This window comes from Jaculus jaculus, chromosome 4 (genome assembly GCF_020740685.1).
Source record: "Jaculus jaculus isolate mJacJac1 chromosome 4, mJacJac1.mat.Y.cur, whole genome shotgun sequence".
In the NCBI taxonomy this organism is placed as follows: Eukaryota; Metazoa; Chordata; class Mammalia; order Rodentia; family Dipodidae; genus Jaculus; species Jaculus jaculus.
In genome coordinates this window covers 173,227,140-173,246,245 of record NC_059105.1, presented here as the reverse complement: position 1 = coordinate 173,246,245, position 19,106 = coordinate 173,227,140, and the positions used below count along the sequence as shown (strand labels likewise).

Sequence of the window (19,106 nt, the reverse complement as noted above, 5' to 3'; positions counted from 1 at the left end):
AGATACTTGCTTGGTTTATGACGCTTCCACTGCCCGTAATGGTCCACTGTATAGCTGGCTTTGGGAAACCTTCCACATGGCAGATTATGGTTTTAGACAGTCCACTGGGATCAGTTTTCTTTGTCATTTTGATTTGAGGTTTTCCTAAAACACCATTACAATTGAAATACTGCAATGAACTGAGATAATTTCTCAACTTAAAAAAAAAAAAGGCATGGCGGCAATTTACTACCTTCTACGACAAGAGTCAAAGACTCTCTCTTCTTTAGCCCTTCAACCTCTTGCAGAGAAGTTTCACAGACATAGTTTCCAGCATCCTGGTACTGAAGGCTAGGAAAGGATGGGCTCGACCGAAGCCTGATGTTGTCCTGGTCAAGTACAAAGGAACTTACTTCAGGGGCAAAATTAAAACTGTCAAGGCACTTATCATGTCTTCTCAGTTTAGCTAAATTAAAACTTTAAAAAAAAATTTCAGATGCTTTCCAAAGCAGATTTTCTTTTTTTAAAGATTTTTTAAAAGCCAGTTTTTTGTCTTTTATGATGATGATGATGATGATTTGTTAGAGAGAGAGAGAGTGAGAGAGAATCTGTCACACCCTCCAGTAACTGAACTCAAACTCCAGAACCCTGAGCCATCTTGGATGCACGGGCGACCTTGTGTGCTTGCATCACCTTGTGTGTCTGGCTTACGCAGGACTTGGAGAACTGAACATGAGTCCTTAAGCTTTGCAGGCAAGTGCCTTAACCATTGAACCATCTCTCTAGCCCTTTAGCTTTTTTTTAAAAAAAATATTTATTTATTTATTTGAGGCGGGAGGGAGAGAGAATGGGCATGCCAGGACCTCTAGCCAGTGCAAATGGACTGCAGACACATGCGTTGTGCATCTGGCTTCACATTAGTACTAGGGAATCAAACTGGGTCCTTTGGCTTTGCTGGTAAGCACCTTAACAACTAAGCCACCTCTCCAGCCCCAAAGTAGATTTTCTTTATTCAGTGCAGTTTTGGAGTCAAAACGGAATTACATTTTAGCCTCTCTTCTCAGGCAATTTATAATGTGAAACGAGCTCCTGAGCAGTGAGGGTGAGTGCTTTGCTCAGGGAGGACTGTTGTTCTTTGGCCACACTGACCTACTTTGAGAGCTTCATTGGACAAAGAATGAAATTTGTTTTCATGGAATGAAGATCCTCTGTTGGCAGGCCAGGATTATCATGTGTTGGGTATAGAAGCCTAAAAGTTACTCAGTTCACCACTCTGTCAATGCAGAGGGGATTCAGACCAGAAACATAGCAATTTTGACAAAGATGTGTTTAGTAAGACATCCTTAACAGCAGACTAACATGCTAATTTTTTTAAAGAAATAAAACACTTAATTTGAAATATTGCTTGTTAAACAGAAATTGAAATGAAACAAAATCAGAAAAGTTAACACAGTTCTAATATCATAATGGCTTTGCTAGGATGTTTTTTGCACTTGGAGCCAGGAAGGCAACACCAACCTTCGTACACACCCAATAACCATGACTGCATAATGGAGAAACTGGTTTTCTTATAAGGAGTTATTTCTCAAACACCAAACTTGATCATACTAGCAATGTTCTTACAGTTATTTGCCTATAATTTGTCTAGCTCTGTGGACATTAGCTCCCATAAAGAAAGCATTTTAAATATGTACACTATATGCTAACATTTAATTTTCCTAGTGTGCAAGAAGTTGTGACAAGCTCGTGGGTAAAAGAAGGTGAAATAAAGACTGGAGAGATGGCTTAGCAGTCAAGGCACTTGTCTGTGAGGTATAAGGACACAGGTTTGATTCCCCAGTCTCTAAGTAGACCAAATGCGTGAGATGTTGCATGCCTCGGGAGTTTGCACTGGTTGGGGCCCCTGGCACATCCATTCTCTGCCTCCCTCTCTCTCTGCCCCTTTCTGTCTTTCTCAAATAAATAAATATGTATATTTTTAAAAGAAGGTAAAATAAGAAACTGAACTCTAAGAATGAGAGAACAAATAGTGATGAGTCTAGTGTGAGAGAAATCAGAAAGCAGATCGTAGAGCAATGCAAAACAGTCTATGTCTTCTCAAGAGAGCTCTAGCAATGCAGTCCCTACCATTGCTATAAAGATGGTCACTAGGAACCTCTGTGTCAAGTGGCACATATGTCTGCTTAGGACACCCCTTGCCTGCTGTCCCTGTCCATGCTGTGCACAGGCAGCAAAGCAGAGGGTGTTGTAAACACTAGCAGAGGAGGTACAAGGAGTTATCGTAGATGGAACCTTTTCCTGTAAGAATAGGCTTGTCTACAACCATCAACTACTGATTTGATCTTATCCTGAAAAAAAATAGCATCACTGAAGCAGCCCTAAAATGAACCCAACATGGCTCAGGGAAGTTTGTGGAAGAGGGGGTGGAAAGAATGTCAGAGCTATACATTGGGTCATGATACACAGAGACATTTCCTCCTACCCATAACTGATGGCTAAGCCCACAATGCATGACCCATATACCCAATAATAGGGTCCCTGTGGAGGGGAGAGGGCAGGGAGGAGGCTAAAAATGGTACCAGTTTGACTGCATTCACTGAGTACAAAACTAATAAAAAAGATAGTAACAACTGAGGCCTCGAGTCATGGTTTATATTATATATTTTTTTCATTTATTTTTATTTACTTATTTGAGAGCAACAGACAGAGAGAGAAAGAGGCAGACAGACAGAGAGAGAGAGAGAGAGAGAGAGAGAGAGAGAGAATGGGTGTGCCAGGGCCTCCAGCCACTGCAAACAAACTCCAGATGCGTGCGCCCCCTTGTGCATCTGGCTAACGTGGGTCCTGGGGAATCGAGCCTCGAACCGGGGTCCTTAGGCTTCACAGGCAAGCACTTAACCGCTAAGCCACCTCTCCAGCCCCATGGTTTATATTTTAGATAGTTACAAAGTCGAAGTGCTCAGCTGATCAAGCTCCCAGGGTGTTGCAGGTGTCTTCCTACGGTCCACAGATGAGAACGGGCTCCCCGACATCAAAGAGTTTCTTGCACAACAGAGACTGCTGTCAGAAACCCAAAGGCTGTTTCAATTGCAAAGTGGGGGCAGAATTACAATCCGAAAGTCCTGACCCCAAGTCTCTACTCTCAGTTATGAACTTCCTCAGGAGTCTGGCCTCCATTTCATATAAGTAACGTGGAGGAGTGACTTGCACATGCTTCACAAGGCTGTGATGCGAATCATGCCAGAGCAATGATTTTTAACATACACTGTAAGTCTTAATCCCTAACCATGAGCTTGTGTGTGCATGTGTTCATGTACACAATGACACTATATACGCACCACCCGGTAATGATGCCACAGTATTGTGGAGAGCCTCTAAAATTTCAATGTGCTTTGAGTTACCCTACAGATAAGGAGAGCGGGGAGGAAGGGAAGGAGAAGACAGACAAGAGAGCCAGAGATAGTATGTGGATGAATATATAAAGATGCATGTCTGGATGTACTATATAAATCAAAAAGAAATCTAAGGGAAGCCACTGAAAACAAGGGGATAATACCAATCACACCCACTTACTTTCATCCAAACCACGGTTGCGTTCCTACTCGCTGATATCGTGCAGGACACTGGCAGGGTGTCGCCAAGCTGCTTGGTCACTTCTCCACTTGGGTTTAAAGATAAATCCAAATCTGTAAGACCGAAGAGAAGAAAATCTGCTTCAATTGTGAGCTGCACGAAATAAGATAGTCAAAATGTTTTGGATAGGAAAATATGAAAGAAAACAAAAATACTTTCAACTGCACCTGAAACTTCAGATCTTATGTATGTGACTAAAATACTGGGCAGCAGGAGATTCAGCTTAGTTTCAGGCTTGGAGACCAGAGGACAAGTGCATGGCCAACCTAACTGAATATGCATTTGTTTGCAGTAGACATAATTGACATTTTGAGTACACATAAATAGTCCCTTGTGATGTCTGTCACTTTATAGGAAAAAAAGTGAATCAATTCTGGAAGGAAATAAATAGAACCAGGTAAATATGATGAAAAGAAGTGGGAAGGCATCGCATTGGAAAATCAAGTCCATTTAAACAGCAGGTGATAAATTGAAAAACTATGAGATACTCTATATGTTTCTTTAGAGAAAATTGACAAAGATTGGATTTTTTGAAATGGTCTTCCATCTCTCATGCATTGTCAACAGACACACTTTTGAAAAAAAAAGTGCTATAAAACTTATGTAAGAACATACATAAAGTCTTTTGGATGAAAATTATTTTTCAATACAATCTCACTATTCCAATATGATCTGTATGAAATAAATTCAGTTCACGTGAGCCACTATTGCACAAGTACTACTTAGCTCTTGGCAGAGTTGGGAGAGGAGACAAAGATGGCTAGTGAGCCGACAATCTGCTGAGAGAGAGACACCACACAGCACTGAGAGGGAAGTGTGCAGCTACTAGCGAACCTACTACAGGCTAGGGTTCAGTAAGTTTCTGTGGAACTATTAAATCGAGGTGCAAATGATTTTATGCTGGTATAGAGCACAGAGCTAAAGTAAGTTTCAAAACAGTATCTTAGGCTTCCTAGCGCAGGTACAATGGTTTTGTGGCCCCTAACAATTGAGAAAGGCTTTGGTCAGTGAACATGCAGTGGGAACCTTTGCCTTGTGAGAAAAGAGCTAAGAGAACTTGTGAGACTTCACAGTGACGAGTGACCAGCGTGACTAGTGACCACTCCTGGAGTGCAGAGCTGTGTCTGTCACGAGCTGAGACTTTCATACTTCCCGATTCTCTTTTGTGTCTTCGATGCCAGTTGTTGCAGGAGGCATCATTTTTGTGTGTCTTTGCTGTGGGTTAGACATGAGCGTGGTAGGCATGGCTTGATTTTCCTCTGATCAACCCACAAGGCTTGATGGTGTGGGAGACTCTCAGACACCACTGCTGAGGGACAGCGGTGCAGAAGCATGCTGTCTGGTGCCTCATTAATATCCAAAATGACGTCATCTTATAGAATAAGTTTCCTTAGAATGCTTGAGTGGATTGTATGTGGGTGAACATTTTATTAAGGGAGCACTGAGAGATTTTACTAACTGTATCGTGAGAAAATAAAATATTGCCCAGCGAGAAGATAATAGACTTGAGTGAACAGAGATGGGCTTTGAGAATACGATGAAGAAGGAAGGCAGCTGCTTCCTCCACAACTAAGGACCTGTAGGCTGAGACTGGTGACGGGGGTCTGCTGTGCAATCAGCACGCCCTTCAATCACTCAAAGAAGGGAAACAAGCAAGAAATCAAGGATAAAATAGACCAAAATAGGATTTAGGATTCTTGTGTTTTCATATGATGTAGACTAAGACATGGGTGTGTGTATATATATAATAATCCCTTAGCTTTAAAGAGATAGGCCTTAAAATCTCATGTTATAGTCTACTTCTCAGAAACAAAATATATTTATATGTAACAAAATGTACTGAAATCCAAATAAACTGTCTCACTTACTTCCATCTACTTGTTCTCCCTATCACAGTGGAAAACTAAGGTAGGATGTCCCATCTACCCCATCAGTGTTTAGTCTATCCCACCGCCTGATCTACACATGATACATATAAAACCTCTTTCCTTTGAGAGTCCTACATACCTATAAACCTCTTCAACAAAAGCGCACCACCCCACCTGTGAGGAACTGGACTATTGGTTGTTGGTCCAAAGACATTTGAACTAGGACATGAGAGACCTGTTCACATGCAGTTGTATTTATTGGCTGTAATTCCTATCTTCACTTTTGTTTCCCCATAGAACAAGACTAGATACATGGTCTCGTGACTAACTAGTCCTCAGAGAAAACAAAATAGCCTACGGCTCTACCTGGAGGCCACCCCTTTCTTTTCACATGTCTCCCGCGGGCACCACGCTCAAACCTGTGCAGCATGAGCATGGAGGGAGAACTGGCCTTGACTGGGAACAGTTTTTAACAGCTCATTGTTTCCACAGGGTTCCCCAGGGTGCATTTCCAGCAACAATCAAAAGCAAACATCTGCTTGCTTAGTTCCCCTATGCACCGTCTTGTATCCCTCAAAGTTGTTGCTTCTATCCTACCTGGTTTTCAAGCATTATGGATAGAGTAAGATTTACCATATGCTTAGGACAATTTCTAACATTTCTTTTAATTTTGAAATCAGGAGACACTGTATGCTCTCAAGGATTATAGCAGATCTTGTCTGGAGGAATTTCACTGATTGTACTGCAAGGAACAAAAGACTTGCTGGAAAGTTTGTTCTAAACCACCAAACAAGACTCACATTTTCCCAAAGTACTCTGACATTATTTTTTGCCAGAAGGCAATGTGAATGAAAAATTGCTATCTCCATGATGGCTTTGATAAGTTAATAATATGGACTCTCATGATTTACAAAATGAAAATATCAGGTTATATGCCTGTTCTTTATGAATCTCTTTTAAATCCCATACTCTTGGACTAAATATAACCTTTGAAGTATCTAGAGAGAAAAACCACATTCAAAGCTAATAAAAAGGGTATTATTAAAGGGATTTAAAACGATTCTATTTCCAGAAATTTACTGTATTTCCATACAGAGGAAATTCAGTCAACAAAGGGCTTTAACAGTCTCTTCTTCTTCTGTCAGTAGAGTTTATGATAATGGGCTATTACTATTATTCTGTATATATGTGTGTGTTTGTGTATATATGTAGATATAGATATATCTATATCTATCTATCTATCATCTATCTATCTATCTATCTATCTATCTATCTATCTATCTATCTATCTATCTATCTATCTTAAATAGGCACCTAGCCTACATTATTCTTAGCCCATGACAAACCTTGTGATTCTCAAGAATATCTAAATAAGGGCTGGAGAGATGGCTTAGCGGTTAAGTGCTTGCCAATGAAGCCTAAGGACCCTGGTTCGAGGCTCGATTCCCCAGGTCCCACATTAGCCAGATGCACAAGGGGGCGTACGTGTCTGGAGATCGTTTGCAGTGGCTGGAGGCTTTGGCACGCCCATAATCTCTCTCTCTATCTGCCTCTTTCTCTGTCTGTCACTTTCAAATAAATTTAAAAAAAAAATTAAAAAAACGAATATCTAAATAAGTCTTGGGGATGAAGCTCCATGGTAAGGTTTCTGCCTACCATGTGCAAAGCCCAGGGTTCAATCTCTAGCACTGCAGCACACCCCCCCCACACACACACGCACATGCACACGCACACACACACACACACACATTAGACAGATACTTAAAATATATAACAATTTGTTCCTTGAGAAAACTGTGCATTGTTCAGACACACTCATGGCGCTTCTGCACTGACAAATCTGCAAGGGTTTCCTATTGTAGTGCAACTCTGAAGGAAATCTGAGCTTGCTCGGCTTCTCCTCTCTGAGTCTAATATTGAAAGAAAGTTATTCACAAACTCCACAGCTGGGATTGATTGGAGAGTGAGCTACGTGATGCCCTCAGAGGGCTTTGACGCAGGCGGGCAGGGAAGAAAGTGACTCACAGTGAACTGTGACGGCCGTTGAGGCGACCATGCTCTTCGTGCCCGTCAGGGAGCACTTGTAATCTCCTGTTGCATTGCGTCTCACGTCTGCCAGCGTGTACGTATCTGCGCTCCTTATTCCTTCGGGCTGTCCCTTTTGAGAGAGGCAAAACGCAGTGGTTACACGTGGCAGCTATAATGAGAACAGATACATTTCTTGATGATGATGGCACTTTCTCAGCTAATGGGAAAAAAGAAAAAATATTTTTTCTATGCAAAAGAAGAGAGCTTAATTTGTGCTATTAGCAGCCAACTTTTAGAGAAATAATATTTGAGTTTCAAGGAATTTTGAAGATGTAATTTATATTGTACTGATGCATCTCCTTTATTGACTGCATATCTTGTGTTGAATTTTAATATAGATTTTTAAATGTGCAGTGTTTTATTTTTATATTTGTGCTTTATCTATATCTATCTATAAATATAAGTCTAAAAGTAAACATCCACTGACGTTGAAGGCATATGGCTAAAATTCCAGCATTCAGGGCCTAGAAGTAGGAGGGCTCTATGTTTTCAGCTATCTTGGGCCAGAGTGAATTCAAGGCCATCCTGAGCTATCCAGTAAGATTGTGGCTCAAATATCCAAACGGTTGGAAGTGGGAGTGGAGAGCTTGTCTAGCATGTGCAAGACCCTGAGCCCCAGTACAAGGAAGGAAGGAGGGAGAGAGAGCAAGAAGGAAGAGGAGGAGGAGGTGGTGGAAGAAGGATTGAAGGAAGGGGAGGATGGAAAAGAAGGAAGGAAGGGAGGAGGGAAAATTTGCCATATATCCAAATAACATGGAAGGACCCAAAGGAACCAAGTATATAAAAGAGTAGGAAACAGGAAGGATAAGAGAATGATGGAATGAAAATGAAGAAAAGGAAGAGAAGCAATTACAAATCAAGAGTTGAAAAACCAGATGTTGTGGGATGCTATAAACATCAACAAAACCCAAACGAAAATCAGCAAATACTAATTGCTAAAAGTGAGACATAAATTTGACCTGCTAGCCAAAGTGAAAACACAAAGTGTCCCAAAATTTCCATTTGCAAGTGAGACACAAATGTTCACATCAGTTTCACAGAGGAAACAACGCTTTCTGTCAACACTTATGCTCTTAAGAAGGTCTGTACGCCAGTCATCCGAGAGGCCCAGGGAAGCGCACCGCCGTACTTCTCCAGCGGCGTGCCATTAACGGCCCAAGCAGGGCCTGGGCAGGGTTTGCTGGCGCTCAGCTGTCCTCAGCGTGTGGCCGCGACAGCCAGCACTTTCCTAGTCATGCTCCACAGCGCCGTGCACGCTCAGGTTAGGAGCTCTCCAGTTTCCTCTGGGCAGGTCATTTCTTTCTGCTACAATAAAGATAAATGTGCAAGAACTTGGGCTGAAGAATAGATGGCTTAGTGGTTAAGGTGCTTGCCTGCAAAGCCAAAGGACCTCGGTTCATTTCCCCAGGACCCACACAAGCCAGATGCACAAGGGGGCATGTGCATCTGGACTTTGTTTGCAATGATTGGCGGCCCTGGCACACCCACCCTCTTTCTCTCTCTCTCTCTCTACTAAAGGAATAAAGAAATAAATAGATGAAATATTTTTTAGAAAAAGAAAAAAAAACCTGGAAGAACTTGTTATAAGACTCTAAGAAGACCGAGCCGGCAGCATTATTTGATCATGCCCAACAGAACCGTCCACACTTAAAGAGACCAGGGGTGTGTGCAGACACTCCGTGGGGAGGGTTACCATCCAGATCAGACGCTTTGCTGTCGTGATCTTTAACTTTTGTACATATCTTCTGCTCAAGAGCAGGTTTTCAGCTTATTTATCTTGAGATTTTGCAATTATGGCTTCCTGTGGTTACCTCTTTTTTCTCTTTGTCTCTGAAATCTCTAAACATTATGGGGAAAAGAAGCAAGAACCTTGGCAGGTGACACAAAAGCTTTCAAAGGACATTCTGCAGGCGTTATTTCTTTCTTTGTCCCTACGAGAAACATTTTTCCTCACTTCGGCTGCCCAGGTCCCTAGAGTTCTCACTGCCGGGCAGAAAGCAAACAACGGGACAAATGACAGCAGCCACACTCAGGTACTCCTTAAGCACTTACTGGTAAGTAAAACATAAATTCCTCAGGTGGAGGGTTGCCGTTCCCCAGGCATTTCAGAGTGACGTTGTCCCCTTCTTTGATGGCATTTCTTGGTGGCAGCACTTGTATCGTCACCTGCTCTGTTGGATCTGCAATAGTCACAGGTACTAGTTAACTATTTCAGTCAAGTGCCAAATTACTCTGTAGATACAATGTAAATGACTAAATTATATACAATTTTCTCAAGAAGCTAGTGATGGTAATTACTTAAATGTATCTTTTTATAGAGGGATTGCAGTTAATAACCACTTGCTGTACCAAGTACTAATCTTAGTTACTACAAAGAGACCCTGCTACATAAAAATCAATTTCTTCCTAGCAAAATGTCTTTAAGTGAGGAGGGAATGACTGTAATTATTTTCTGTGTAAAAGACCCAGTAGAACGTTCTCACTGCGTGACTTCATTATGAGGAAATTTAACGATGTCATACGAATCTTATAGCTTGGAAACACTACACCAGCTAGCAAAGACAGTAAAATATTAGGCACCACTACAACCCCTGCTTCGTAATAACACTGCATAAAAAAGAAAAGGAGGAGACATAAGCTGAATACAGCCAGCCAGGAATTTTGGCAAGCAGCAGAGTAGATCTGCTTTTGTGAATACAGAGATCCTTCATTCAGTCAATCAGGCCATATGTACATGGTTGTATATGTATAATAAATATACATTTTTTCCACTTAAGCCACATATATTTCTTTTCAGAGAGAGCAGAGTTCCTAAGCATTCAATACAGGGTTCTACTCAGCTGTGGAGTGCTCATAAAGGCTGGATAGAGTGGGACATAAATAAACTGGATGATACAACAAACAATGAATTTTGAAATTGTTTAATGCAAAGGCAGGCTTTCAGAGAAAATTTGCACAAATGAATAACTATAGAAAAAACGTTACCCAAACTAGTGACTATTGAGATGTGTCTTTTTGTTAAATTCATGCACTAAAAATATTATCTCTGCAAGACCAATTTTATTACCGGCTAGTGGTTGGGGCAAGTAAGAGGTAGTTTGAGAGAGAGTCTCTCTTCTATCTTTGCAGCTCTGTAGTTGGCTTATACAATTACTTTGCTTGGGCAACTTTGGAAGATAGCTATAGAATGCCCATTTGCCATCTTTGGATATTCATACAACATATTCAGATCCACGTTTTATGGTTAAACAGCAACGTTACACTTCTTATGACCTAGTTGTTTCTTTCCAGATTTTCCAGAGATCTGTCAACAAGCAGTTCTCAGTAGAGCTGAAAGGTCAATAAGCTTGGTGTTGGCATCCCTCTGCCTTTCATTTCTATCTCTTCATTCTCTCCCTCTCTGCTTTTCTCATTGCCTCTTTATCTTCCTTATGAGTGGGTATGAGCCATATAAAACAGGAGGCCTCATGGAGACTTTCACACATGCTGCAGGAGGTTCACCTTGTGGCATCCCTTTCTTAGTATGTCAATCAAAGTGGCCCATCCCTCACTGAGTCTGATCCTGGGACAGCCAGAAGCATGACCTGTGCGACGATTTTCTTTTCTATTTCAGTTCACCTCCTCTGCACTTCCTTGTGAGAGCTTCTGCTGTACAACAGAGATCTGAAAACTGTGCTGTGATCAGGGTTATCACAAACATTTAAATCCCAACCATAACTCCACAGATATAAACACTCCCATGATGACAATATTAATTTTTCCTTGTTATCCGTTTGTATCGAATTTTGAATTTTACCCTGCCTATTGAGTCATTATTCTTCCGATTATTCTGGCTTTCTTCTTTTTCCTCTCTTACCCACTCGAGTTTCAATGGTTAGAACTTTGTATTATATTTTTCATTTGAGTCCTTCCTTTTATTCACACTAACACTACACCAGTCTATGCTCTAATTAACCTATGCAAGTGAGATTGCCATCAGATTTCATTTGGTTCCTAACCTTAAGCCTTTCTACTATTTTTCTTTCATAACTACTTATCTGAATCACATTTCTAAAGCAGTATTTTGACTATTATGACATTCAGAATCTTTCACATAATCATGATATGAAGAGCTTTGAAATAAAAAAAATTCCTTAGGCTATTATAGATAGCTTATCTAGAATTTACCTTAAGTGCAATTGTTATATCTCTCATGCTTTACATCAACTCCCACACATTAAGCAAAATTATCTATTCAGTTTTGTTCCCAGATATTTATCTTTCTATCCAATTATTGATAAATATGTTCAATGTCTATTTTATATAAGTTAAAAAAAAAAACTTCTGGAATCATAAAGCAGAAAATGCTGTTTCCTGCCTTAAGGAATTTTCTGAATTTATTAAAATAATAAACTTGACAATTAAGAATATGACAACATTACGAACTACATCTGTCATAGCTCTAGATACATAAGGCTCAAAAATTTCCAAGAGAGATCCATCCTGGAGCTAGGCTGCAGAAAATAAAAAGGTGCTTGTTAAGTGACAGATGCAGGAAAACGAACGCCTATGGAGGGGTGGCCATGCTGCATTCTCTGAGGGGACTTAGGAAAAGAGAGCCGACCACAGTGGTGGAGGGTGGTCATGAAGACTGAGATATAGCACACAACTGCAGCCAATAGAAACCCAGCAAATTCTACCTAAAAGGGTGCTGAGATTCGTCTGAGCACTGTGGGGACTCCTACCTTGACACACAGTGTTTGTACATATCTGCATCAACATAAAGAGTCTATCACTAGCTAGCTGTTAAATTTATGTTAGACCTATTATATTAGAGACTAAGAATTCCTCAAGGAGCCTTGCTTTGTGTTGGGGGGGGGGGGAATTTTGCAGTTCCAGTTGTACATGGGAGTTTGTTACTGTTTTAATTTGGAAATTAAGTATGATATAAGGAGATATGGTTTGGTGTCAAATTGACAAGGCTGGACTTGTGATGGCTAAGTTGTTGTCAACTTGATCTGTTTAGTAATCCACAGTAATCCCTGAGGTTGCTTTCAGGAAGGATTCACTGAAGGAGGAATCCTTCCCCCAGAGTAAGCCCCTCCCCCAGAGCAAGCTCCTTCCTTCTTTCCAGTGAGGGTTGAAGACCAACATGCATGGAAACCCAGCGGCTCCTCAGGAAGCCTCCGGGCCTCCAGTGCCAGATCAGGACTGCTGAGGCATCTGGCCACATGCACTGAGCAGCTACCAGGTTCCTTGACTCTCAGGCCTGCATCTGCTATTGGACTACCATACACTAATCCAATAAATTTCCTTTTTAAAATAATTCATTCCAGCGGTTCTGCTCCTCTAGAGAACCCTGACTAATACACTATCCCATTAATGTTTAAGAAAGCTGTTGGCAGCAATGTGGAGGGCCGTGGGTTTACAGTGAGCACAGATGGACACATAGTCAGGTACAGTATTTGGTAAGTCACTGAAGAAACAGCCCATCAGGAAAGAAAGTACAAACTTAAGGAGTAGCAGAGGCAAAAATCAGATAAACCCCCAAGACAAAGAAAGAGCCGAGTTCTTAACTACTTTGCTACAGATGGAACCAGCTGAGCAGGGAATGAACTAGTTTCTTATTCTCAAGCCCTCTCAAGTTAGAATTCTTCATATTATATTTTTATAATGTCCTCTAATTTTAATTCCCCTTCTCTCTTCTCCAACATCTCTCAGTAGTGGTCATTGTCAAAATACACTCAGTAGGTTAGTATCATCAATATCACTAGGGGGTTTTGATATAGTTTTAAAGTCTCAAGAATCTCCCCAGACTCACTCAATCAAAATCTTAAGAGCGAGTTCCAGTAATCTGTGTCTTAACCAATCAATAATGTTTTACAAATGGAGAATCACTGTCCTTGAACATATGAGCTTTTGGGAGTCTGGCCTGGGGCATTTAATACTTGCCTTTTTACACTGACCATTTCTTTCTGATAAGGTGCCTTGATTCTCATCTGAAATAATGAATACTTTGAAGGAGCTGGTTTGTGTCATCATCCAGAAGTTCAAAAGTACATATGTTGTTTTCTCAATAGCAGGCAAGGGCTACCCTCTGCAGCCAGTTAAGGTATAACTGTATCTTCCTTATGCATCCAAGGATTTACCTGCTTCCCCATCTGTATGCCTGCACCTGCATACATTCCTGTGCCTTCTTATTCAGCCAATTCCCAAGTCTTAACAGTCCTCTTGATAGTTTCTACTACATTATATGCCTACATTCTACCAAGATCTACCAAGATGCTTTATTCATAAATAACGAGAGGACAGAAATTTCAAGGCTCTAAACACAACTATTTAACAAGACACAAATGATAAATTCCCCTATCCAGTCATTAACATTTGTATGTGTTCACTGAAAAAGCACTCTGTATACCATTAATGTGTACCACTTTACATGCTCATCAAAAATCTAAATCAGGCATGGTGGCATATACTTGTAATAATATAAGTCAGGAGGCAAAGGTAGGAGGTCATGGATTTCAGGCCCGCCTGGCCACTAAGCATGTTCAGAGGCAGTTTGTGGTACTTCGTGGACTAAGTATCACATAACTGAAGGCAGGGAATGTAGCTCTGTGGAAGAGTACTGGGTGGCATATACAAGGCTCTGAGGTCAATCTATAGCATTGAAAAAAAGTTTTAAAGTGTGTCATATGATGCAAATATTAACTATTTTGTTTGCTGTCTATTGAGTGTATATGTACTGAATTATCTGTTGGTACCACACACATCTGTGTATCAGATGTCATTAGTTTATACCATGAGAGATATCTTAAATAACAAACAATTGTACATTTGCTTACAGAAATAATCTTCTGATTTTAGAATAGCTATATACAATAAAATACTAAGTTCCTTCCTTTTAAATCAATCTTAAACTTGTTCAGCATGTCTAAAACAAAAGCCATTTTAGTGTTTGGGTGAGTTTGAAAGTTCACTTTATTCTGTATAAGATTATGTCTTAAGGAACCAAATCAGAAATTTAGATGAGCTAAAATTCTCCAGAGGCTTAGCTGGCATTTTGGCAGAAATAAGTAGACATGCTACATTATTCTGGAATAACAGCAGCATTGCAAGGATTTTTTATTCATGTTAATAATAACAGTGAATAATGACAATAATAATAAGAGGAATAAGAATATCTCCAGGCATATGTTTATGTAGTGATACTAATCAAATAGTAATGAGAGTTGTACTTCAGGAGCACTTAATGTGTAATTCAGTATTATGTATATTAGACTTGAGATTTTACTTAATCTCCATAACAAATCATTAGTTAGATCCAGTACTTTTTATATTTCAAGATAAGAAAACTATATTTTAGAGTAATCAGCTACTTTATAAAAAGTATTCAATAACTGACAGCACTGTGACTGGAACGCCAATCTCATTAGATTATCTCTCATTGATTCCCAGAATGGAGGAAAATAATTTGCTCCTTCTTTCTAAAGCTAACACATATCTGTGCCTCCCATGTGTACTACATAAAACAACAGAGCTACAACCAATGAGCAGAAAGGTTCTTTTGTAGCATCATAGTCTATTTCTAATTTTTGACTTAGCTGACCAATATATCTTGGAATGCAATAGCCTAAATTAAGCAATGGATCTCATTATTAACATAAATCTCTTTTAAAATGATAACTCTATAGGAAAGCTAGTCATTCAAAAGGCATTATTTGTTGTCTATCATATATTTGAACAATAGGTACAAGGCATTTTGGTTTCCTGAAAAATTCACAGCAGTGTGCTAGGAGTGAGAACTAGCAGGAGGAGAATTATAGATCATACCTTTGTGGGAATTAACATAGTTATTAATAAGATATCAAAGATATAAAATAGATAAGCATATTTCCTATCAATTTCCCAAGGGGCAAAAGAAAAGATTATTTGGGTACCATAGTTTTGGTATGAAGGTTAGAAACACAATGTATGGAGCAATTGGGTTGGAATTTCAGAGGTTAGAAATATTTGAATATTATTTATGATTAAAATTAAAACATTAAAATTATACAATTGTATGTTAAGTTACTTACAATAAATGTCAAAGACTTCTTGTTCTGAATGAATTGTTTTCTGGCCTGAGGGTCCATAATACGTCACAGAGCACGTGAATGGTATTTGTATATCTGCCTTGGTTGTCTTATACTCCAAGGATGAAGTCATGGTATACAACTCAGTAACTGGATCTACTTCCTTTTTAAAAATTATGATCACCGCTGAAGAAAATAGAGAACACTCATAATAAAATCTTTCGCTGGAAAATCATAACCTTAATTAAATATCCTAACACCTTTGTGAAGTGATCTTTTCCTTTTAATTTTATTTAGGATATGGGAAACTGGCACACAGTGAGGTGAGATGCCTTTTTCAAAACCGTGAATCAGATATGTAGACAAAAACAGGATCTGAAATCTCAAACCTCACTATTTTGATTAACTTTAAAACATTCCATATGAAGAAATAATTTGTTCTGCTCATAAGCCTTCAGCAGAAGGGCTAAAATGGGATCAAAATAACCACTCAATGATTTAATGGGCATTTAGTACAAAAACAGAAAGTTATAGATAAAATAGGACTGTATATTTAGAATCTGCACTGCCCATAGAAAGGCTACACTAGTGAATTTCCCACCAGGTAATCTGATTTTACTGCCCACTTAATACCCACCTCCTTCAATGGGTTGCAGAACTTTTCCATTTCTATACCATGTGATGTTGCCATCTGGGTAACTGTCTCTTGAAATGCAGTCTCCCAACTGCAAAATAAAAAAAAAAAAAGTCTTTCTTCTTTTATCTTTGTCTCAAATAATGTTTTCTTGTTTCAAATATGCTCTTGTTTCAATCTGGGAGCCCTGGAATATTCAGAATATCCAAGGTGTCTTGAACCACTTATTTCTCAATGGTGACTATGGATTAAACACATACTGTTTTATATAAAAGCAGTATTTTACATTAAAAATACAGTCTTTCCATATTTAAATGTGAAAGAGTACCTGACACTATTAATAAAATCAAATTCATTTAGAGGTATTACCAAATTCATTTTGAAACTATTCATTTTAACATTAAATAACTGTATTAATTATTACTGTGATTCATAGATCTATATATGTCATACTTAGTGTAAAACTATGGTGCCTCTCCAGTTTCATGTGACATAAGTGTATATATATTATTTACCACATTCCATAACCCCAACTACTTTATTCAAATGTGTTTTAATTTTATTCAAAGTTTATTAGTAAAATTCAATCTGATTCAAAGAACTTGCTTCCCCACACTGGATATAAAAACACAAAGGAAAACTTAAATAATTTAGTTAGTAAAACTGAGATTATTTCTCAATTGATGTGTTAAAAATGGAACTTTACCTTTGAGTATCCACTTCAATATAAATTCCCTTTATAACTTTGATAACATGAATGTTCATTTCTGATCTTTTCACACCTTTACTTCAAATGTTCAATGGTTATTTGTCAACAGAATAAAATATAAACTTACTGTATGGCATAAATGGTTCAACCTGATCTCACCACATGCATGAGTTCTCATATTTATGTTTTATGGTCTCTTGGTACACAAAGTTTCAGAAAGGCTGAAAACTGATGCTTCTTTGATATGCCATTCTCTTACACATTCATCATTTCATTTTGTTGTAAAGTACTTTCTACATTTTTCCTGGAGAAAATCTACTTATCTATAATTCATTCTTTCAGTTCTTTTCCTTCTGAAAGACTCCTCTTTTGAGAAATGACCACACTTTTCATATCCCCATGGTTCTAAAAGATAGTAGGTATGCTGTTCTCACTATGCCCTTAAGGATACTTTGATGGGACTTGCAATATTTGGACCTCCATAAGACCAAACCCACTGTGTTAGTCAAAGCATCTAAGCTGTGAGGAGGCAATAAAAAACAAGTTCTCACCTTATTCAGCTGTTCTGTTTCAAGAAATGGTGCTTTGTTTATAATTTCAGGTTTAGATGGTTGCTCTAAAGTAAATCAGAGAAAGGTATTAAATATATATGAAAGAAATAAAGGACATCTGTGACTGATTGACAACAAAGATATTCCATATGTTCAGAGCAGAAGACCAAACAATGGAATATAGAGTACACTTCCCTACATATTTTGAATTTATGAAATCTGATAGTTATACCCATCCAAACATTTGCTTAGATATATTTTATACCTTGGATATCATTTATAACTGCTTTGAGTAAAATATCAGCAATGTTTTCAGAATATTTTAAGGAAGGAATATGGATTTGATAGTGAATTGAGGTTAATCTACTAAAAAGAATATATTATCTTTAATTGGTTACTTCCTACATAGTGATAACTACCAACTCATAACGTAAGTACACTAATTCACATGAACCCAATTCACATAAGTTCTTGTTTAAAACACACATTTCTGAGTCCCAAGCAGTCTGTTGCATCAGTATCTCTGGGTGAAATCCCATCCCTCTATATTTTTAAACAATTTCCTAGAAGATCCTTGGGCATAATGAAGTTTTAGAAATTCTTTTATGCAATCATGGGAAATCTAGGGGTGGGAAGTGAAGATGCCCAAATTCTCTAAATATTCCAAACTTTATTAGTTAAGTCACATTATGAGTTAGAAATATGACAAAATCTTTCCCATCTGGAACATAAGTTAATCTACAAAAGTATTATGATCATAGAAAATTCTATAAAATAAGTTTTAATAGATGACTTGGAAACAGCTGATTAAAACCGGAGCAGTGGGCTGGAGAGATGGCTTAGCAGTTAAGCGCTTGCCTGTCATGCCTAAGGACCCCGGTTTGAGGCTCGATTCCCCAGGACCCACGTTAACCAGATGCACAAGGCATGCATGCATCTGGAGTTCCTATCTATCTACCTCTTTCTCTCTCTGTCTGTTGCTCTCAAATAAATAAGTAAAAAACAAAAAAAAAATTAAAAATTATAAAATTATAAAAAAAAAAACTGGAGCAATAAGGCCAGGCATGGTGGTGCATGCTTTTAATACCAGCACTTGGAAGACAGAAGCAGAAGATCATCATGAGTTCAAGGCCTCCCTGAGACTACATAGTGAATTTTAGGTCAGCCTGCACAAGGATGAGACCCTACCTCAAACCCCTTTTTCCCCAAAATAGTGCAGCAATAATTATGATTATTCCTTGCATAAAATGCAAGGCTTCATTATGGCACTCTTAGGCATGTGTATCATGAACCAATTTCATTTTATTCATTCCCTATCACCATTGCTGCTCACACCCATCTCATCCTCTGGTCAGGTTGCTTTCCCTAAATGGTAACCCTTTTCCTTTCATGACTTTCTTGTTTTATTGGATCTTATACTTGTTCAATTTTAAGTGTTTTTTTTTTTTTTTTTGAGAAATAACCATACTTAATCTCAGAGTGACTAGACTTGTTTACATTCTTACCAACAATGTATGAGGGCAATTTGTACTCATTTGAGGACTGTCTTTTAAGCATTTACCCAGTTTTGTTGGATTATTCTGGTTAGTG

The 19,106-nt window shown here is 38.8% G+C and overlaps 1 protein-coding gene across 3 annotated transcripts in view; it reads right to left on the bottom strand.

The window, feature by feature from the left end:
- Positions 1-19,106, bottom strand: part of Alcam (activated leukocyte cell adhesion molecule) — a 199,802-nt gene that overhangs the window by 24,967 nt on the left and 155,729 nt on the right. For all 3 annotated transcript variants that reach the window (XM_004670447.2, XM_045147417.1, XM_045147416.1), the window contains exons 4-11: positions 17,517-17,581; positions 16,260-16,347; positions 15,626-15,808; positions 9,621-9,748; positions 7,506-7,638; positions 3,553-3,665; positions 233-368; positions 11-144 (exon numbers count right to left, since the gene is read on the bottom strand). In XM_004670447.2, coding sequence (XP_004670504.1) covers positions 11-144; positions 233-368; positions 3,553-3,665; positions 7,506-7,638; positions 9,621-9,748; positions 15,626-15,808; positions 16,260-16,347; positions 17,517-17,581 — 980 coding nt within the window. The remainder of the gene's footprint in view (positions 1-10; positions 145-232; positions 369-3,552; positions 3,666-7,505; positions 7,639-9,620; positions 9,749-15,625; positions 15,809-16,259; positions 16,348-17,516; positions 17,582-19,106) is intronic.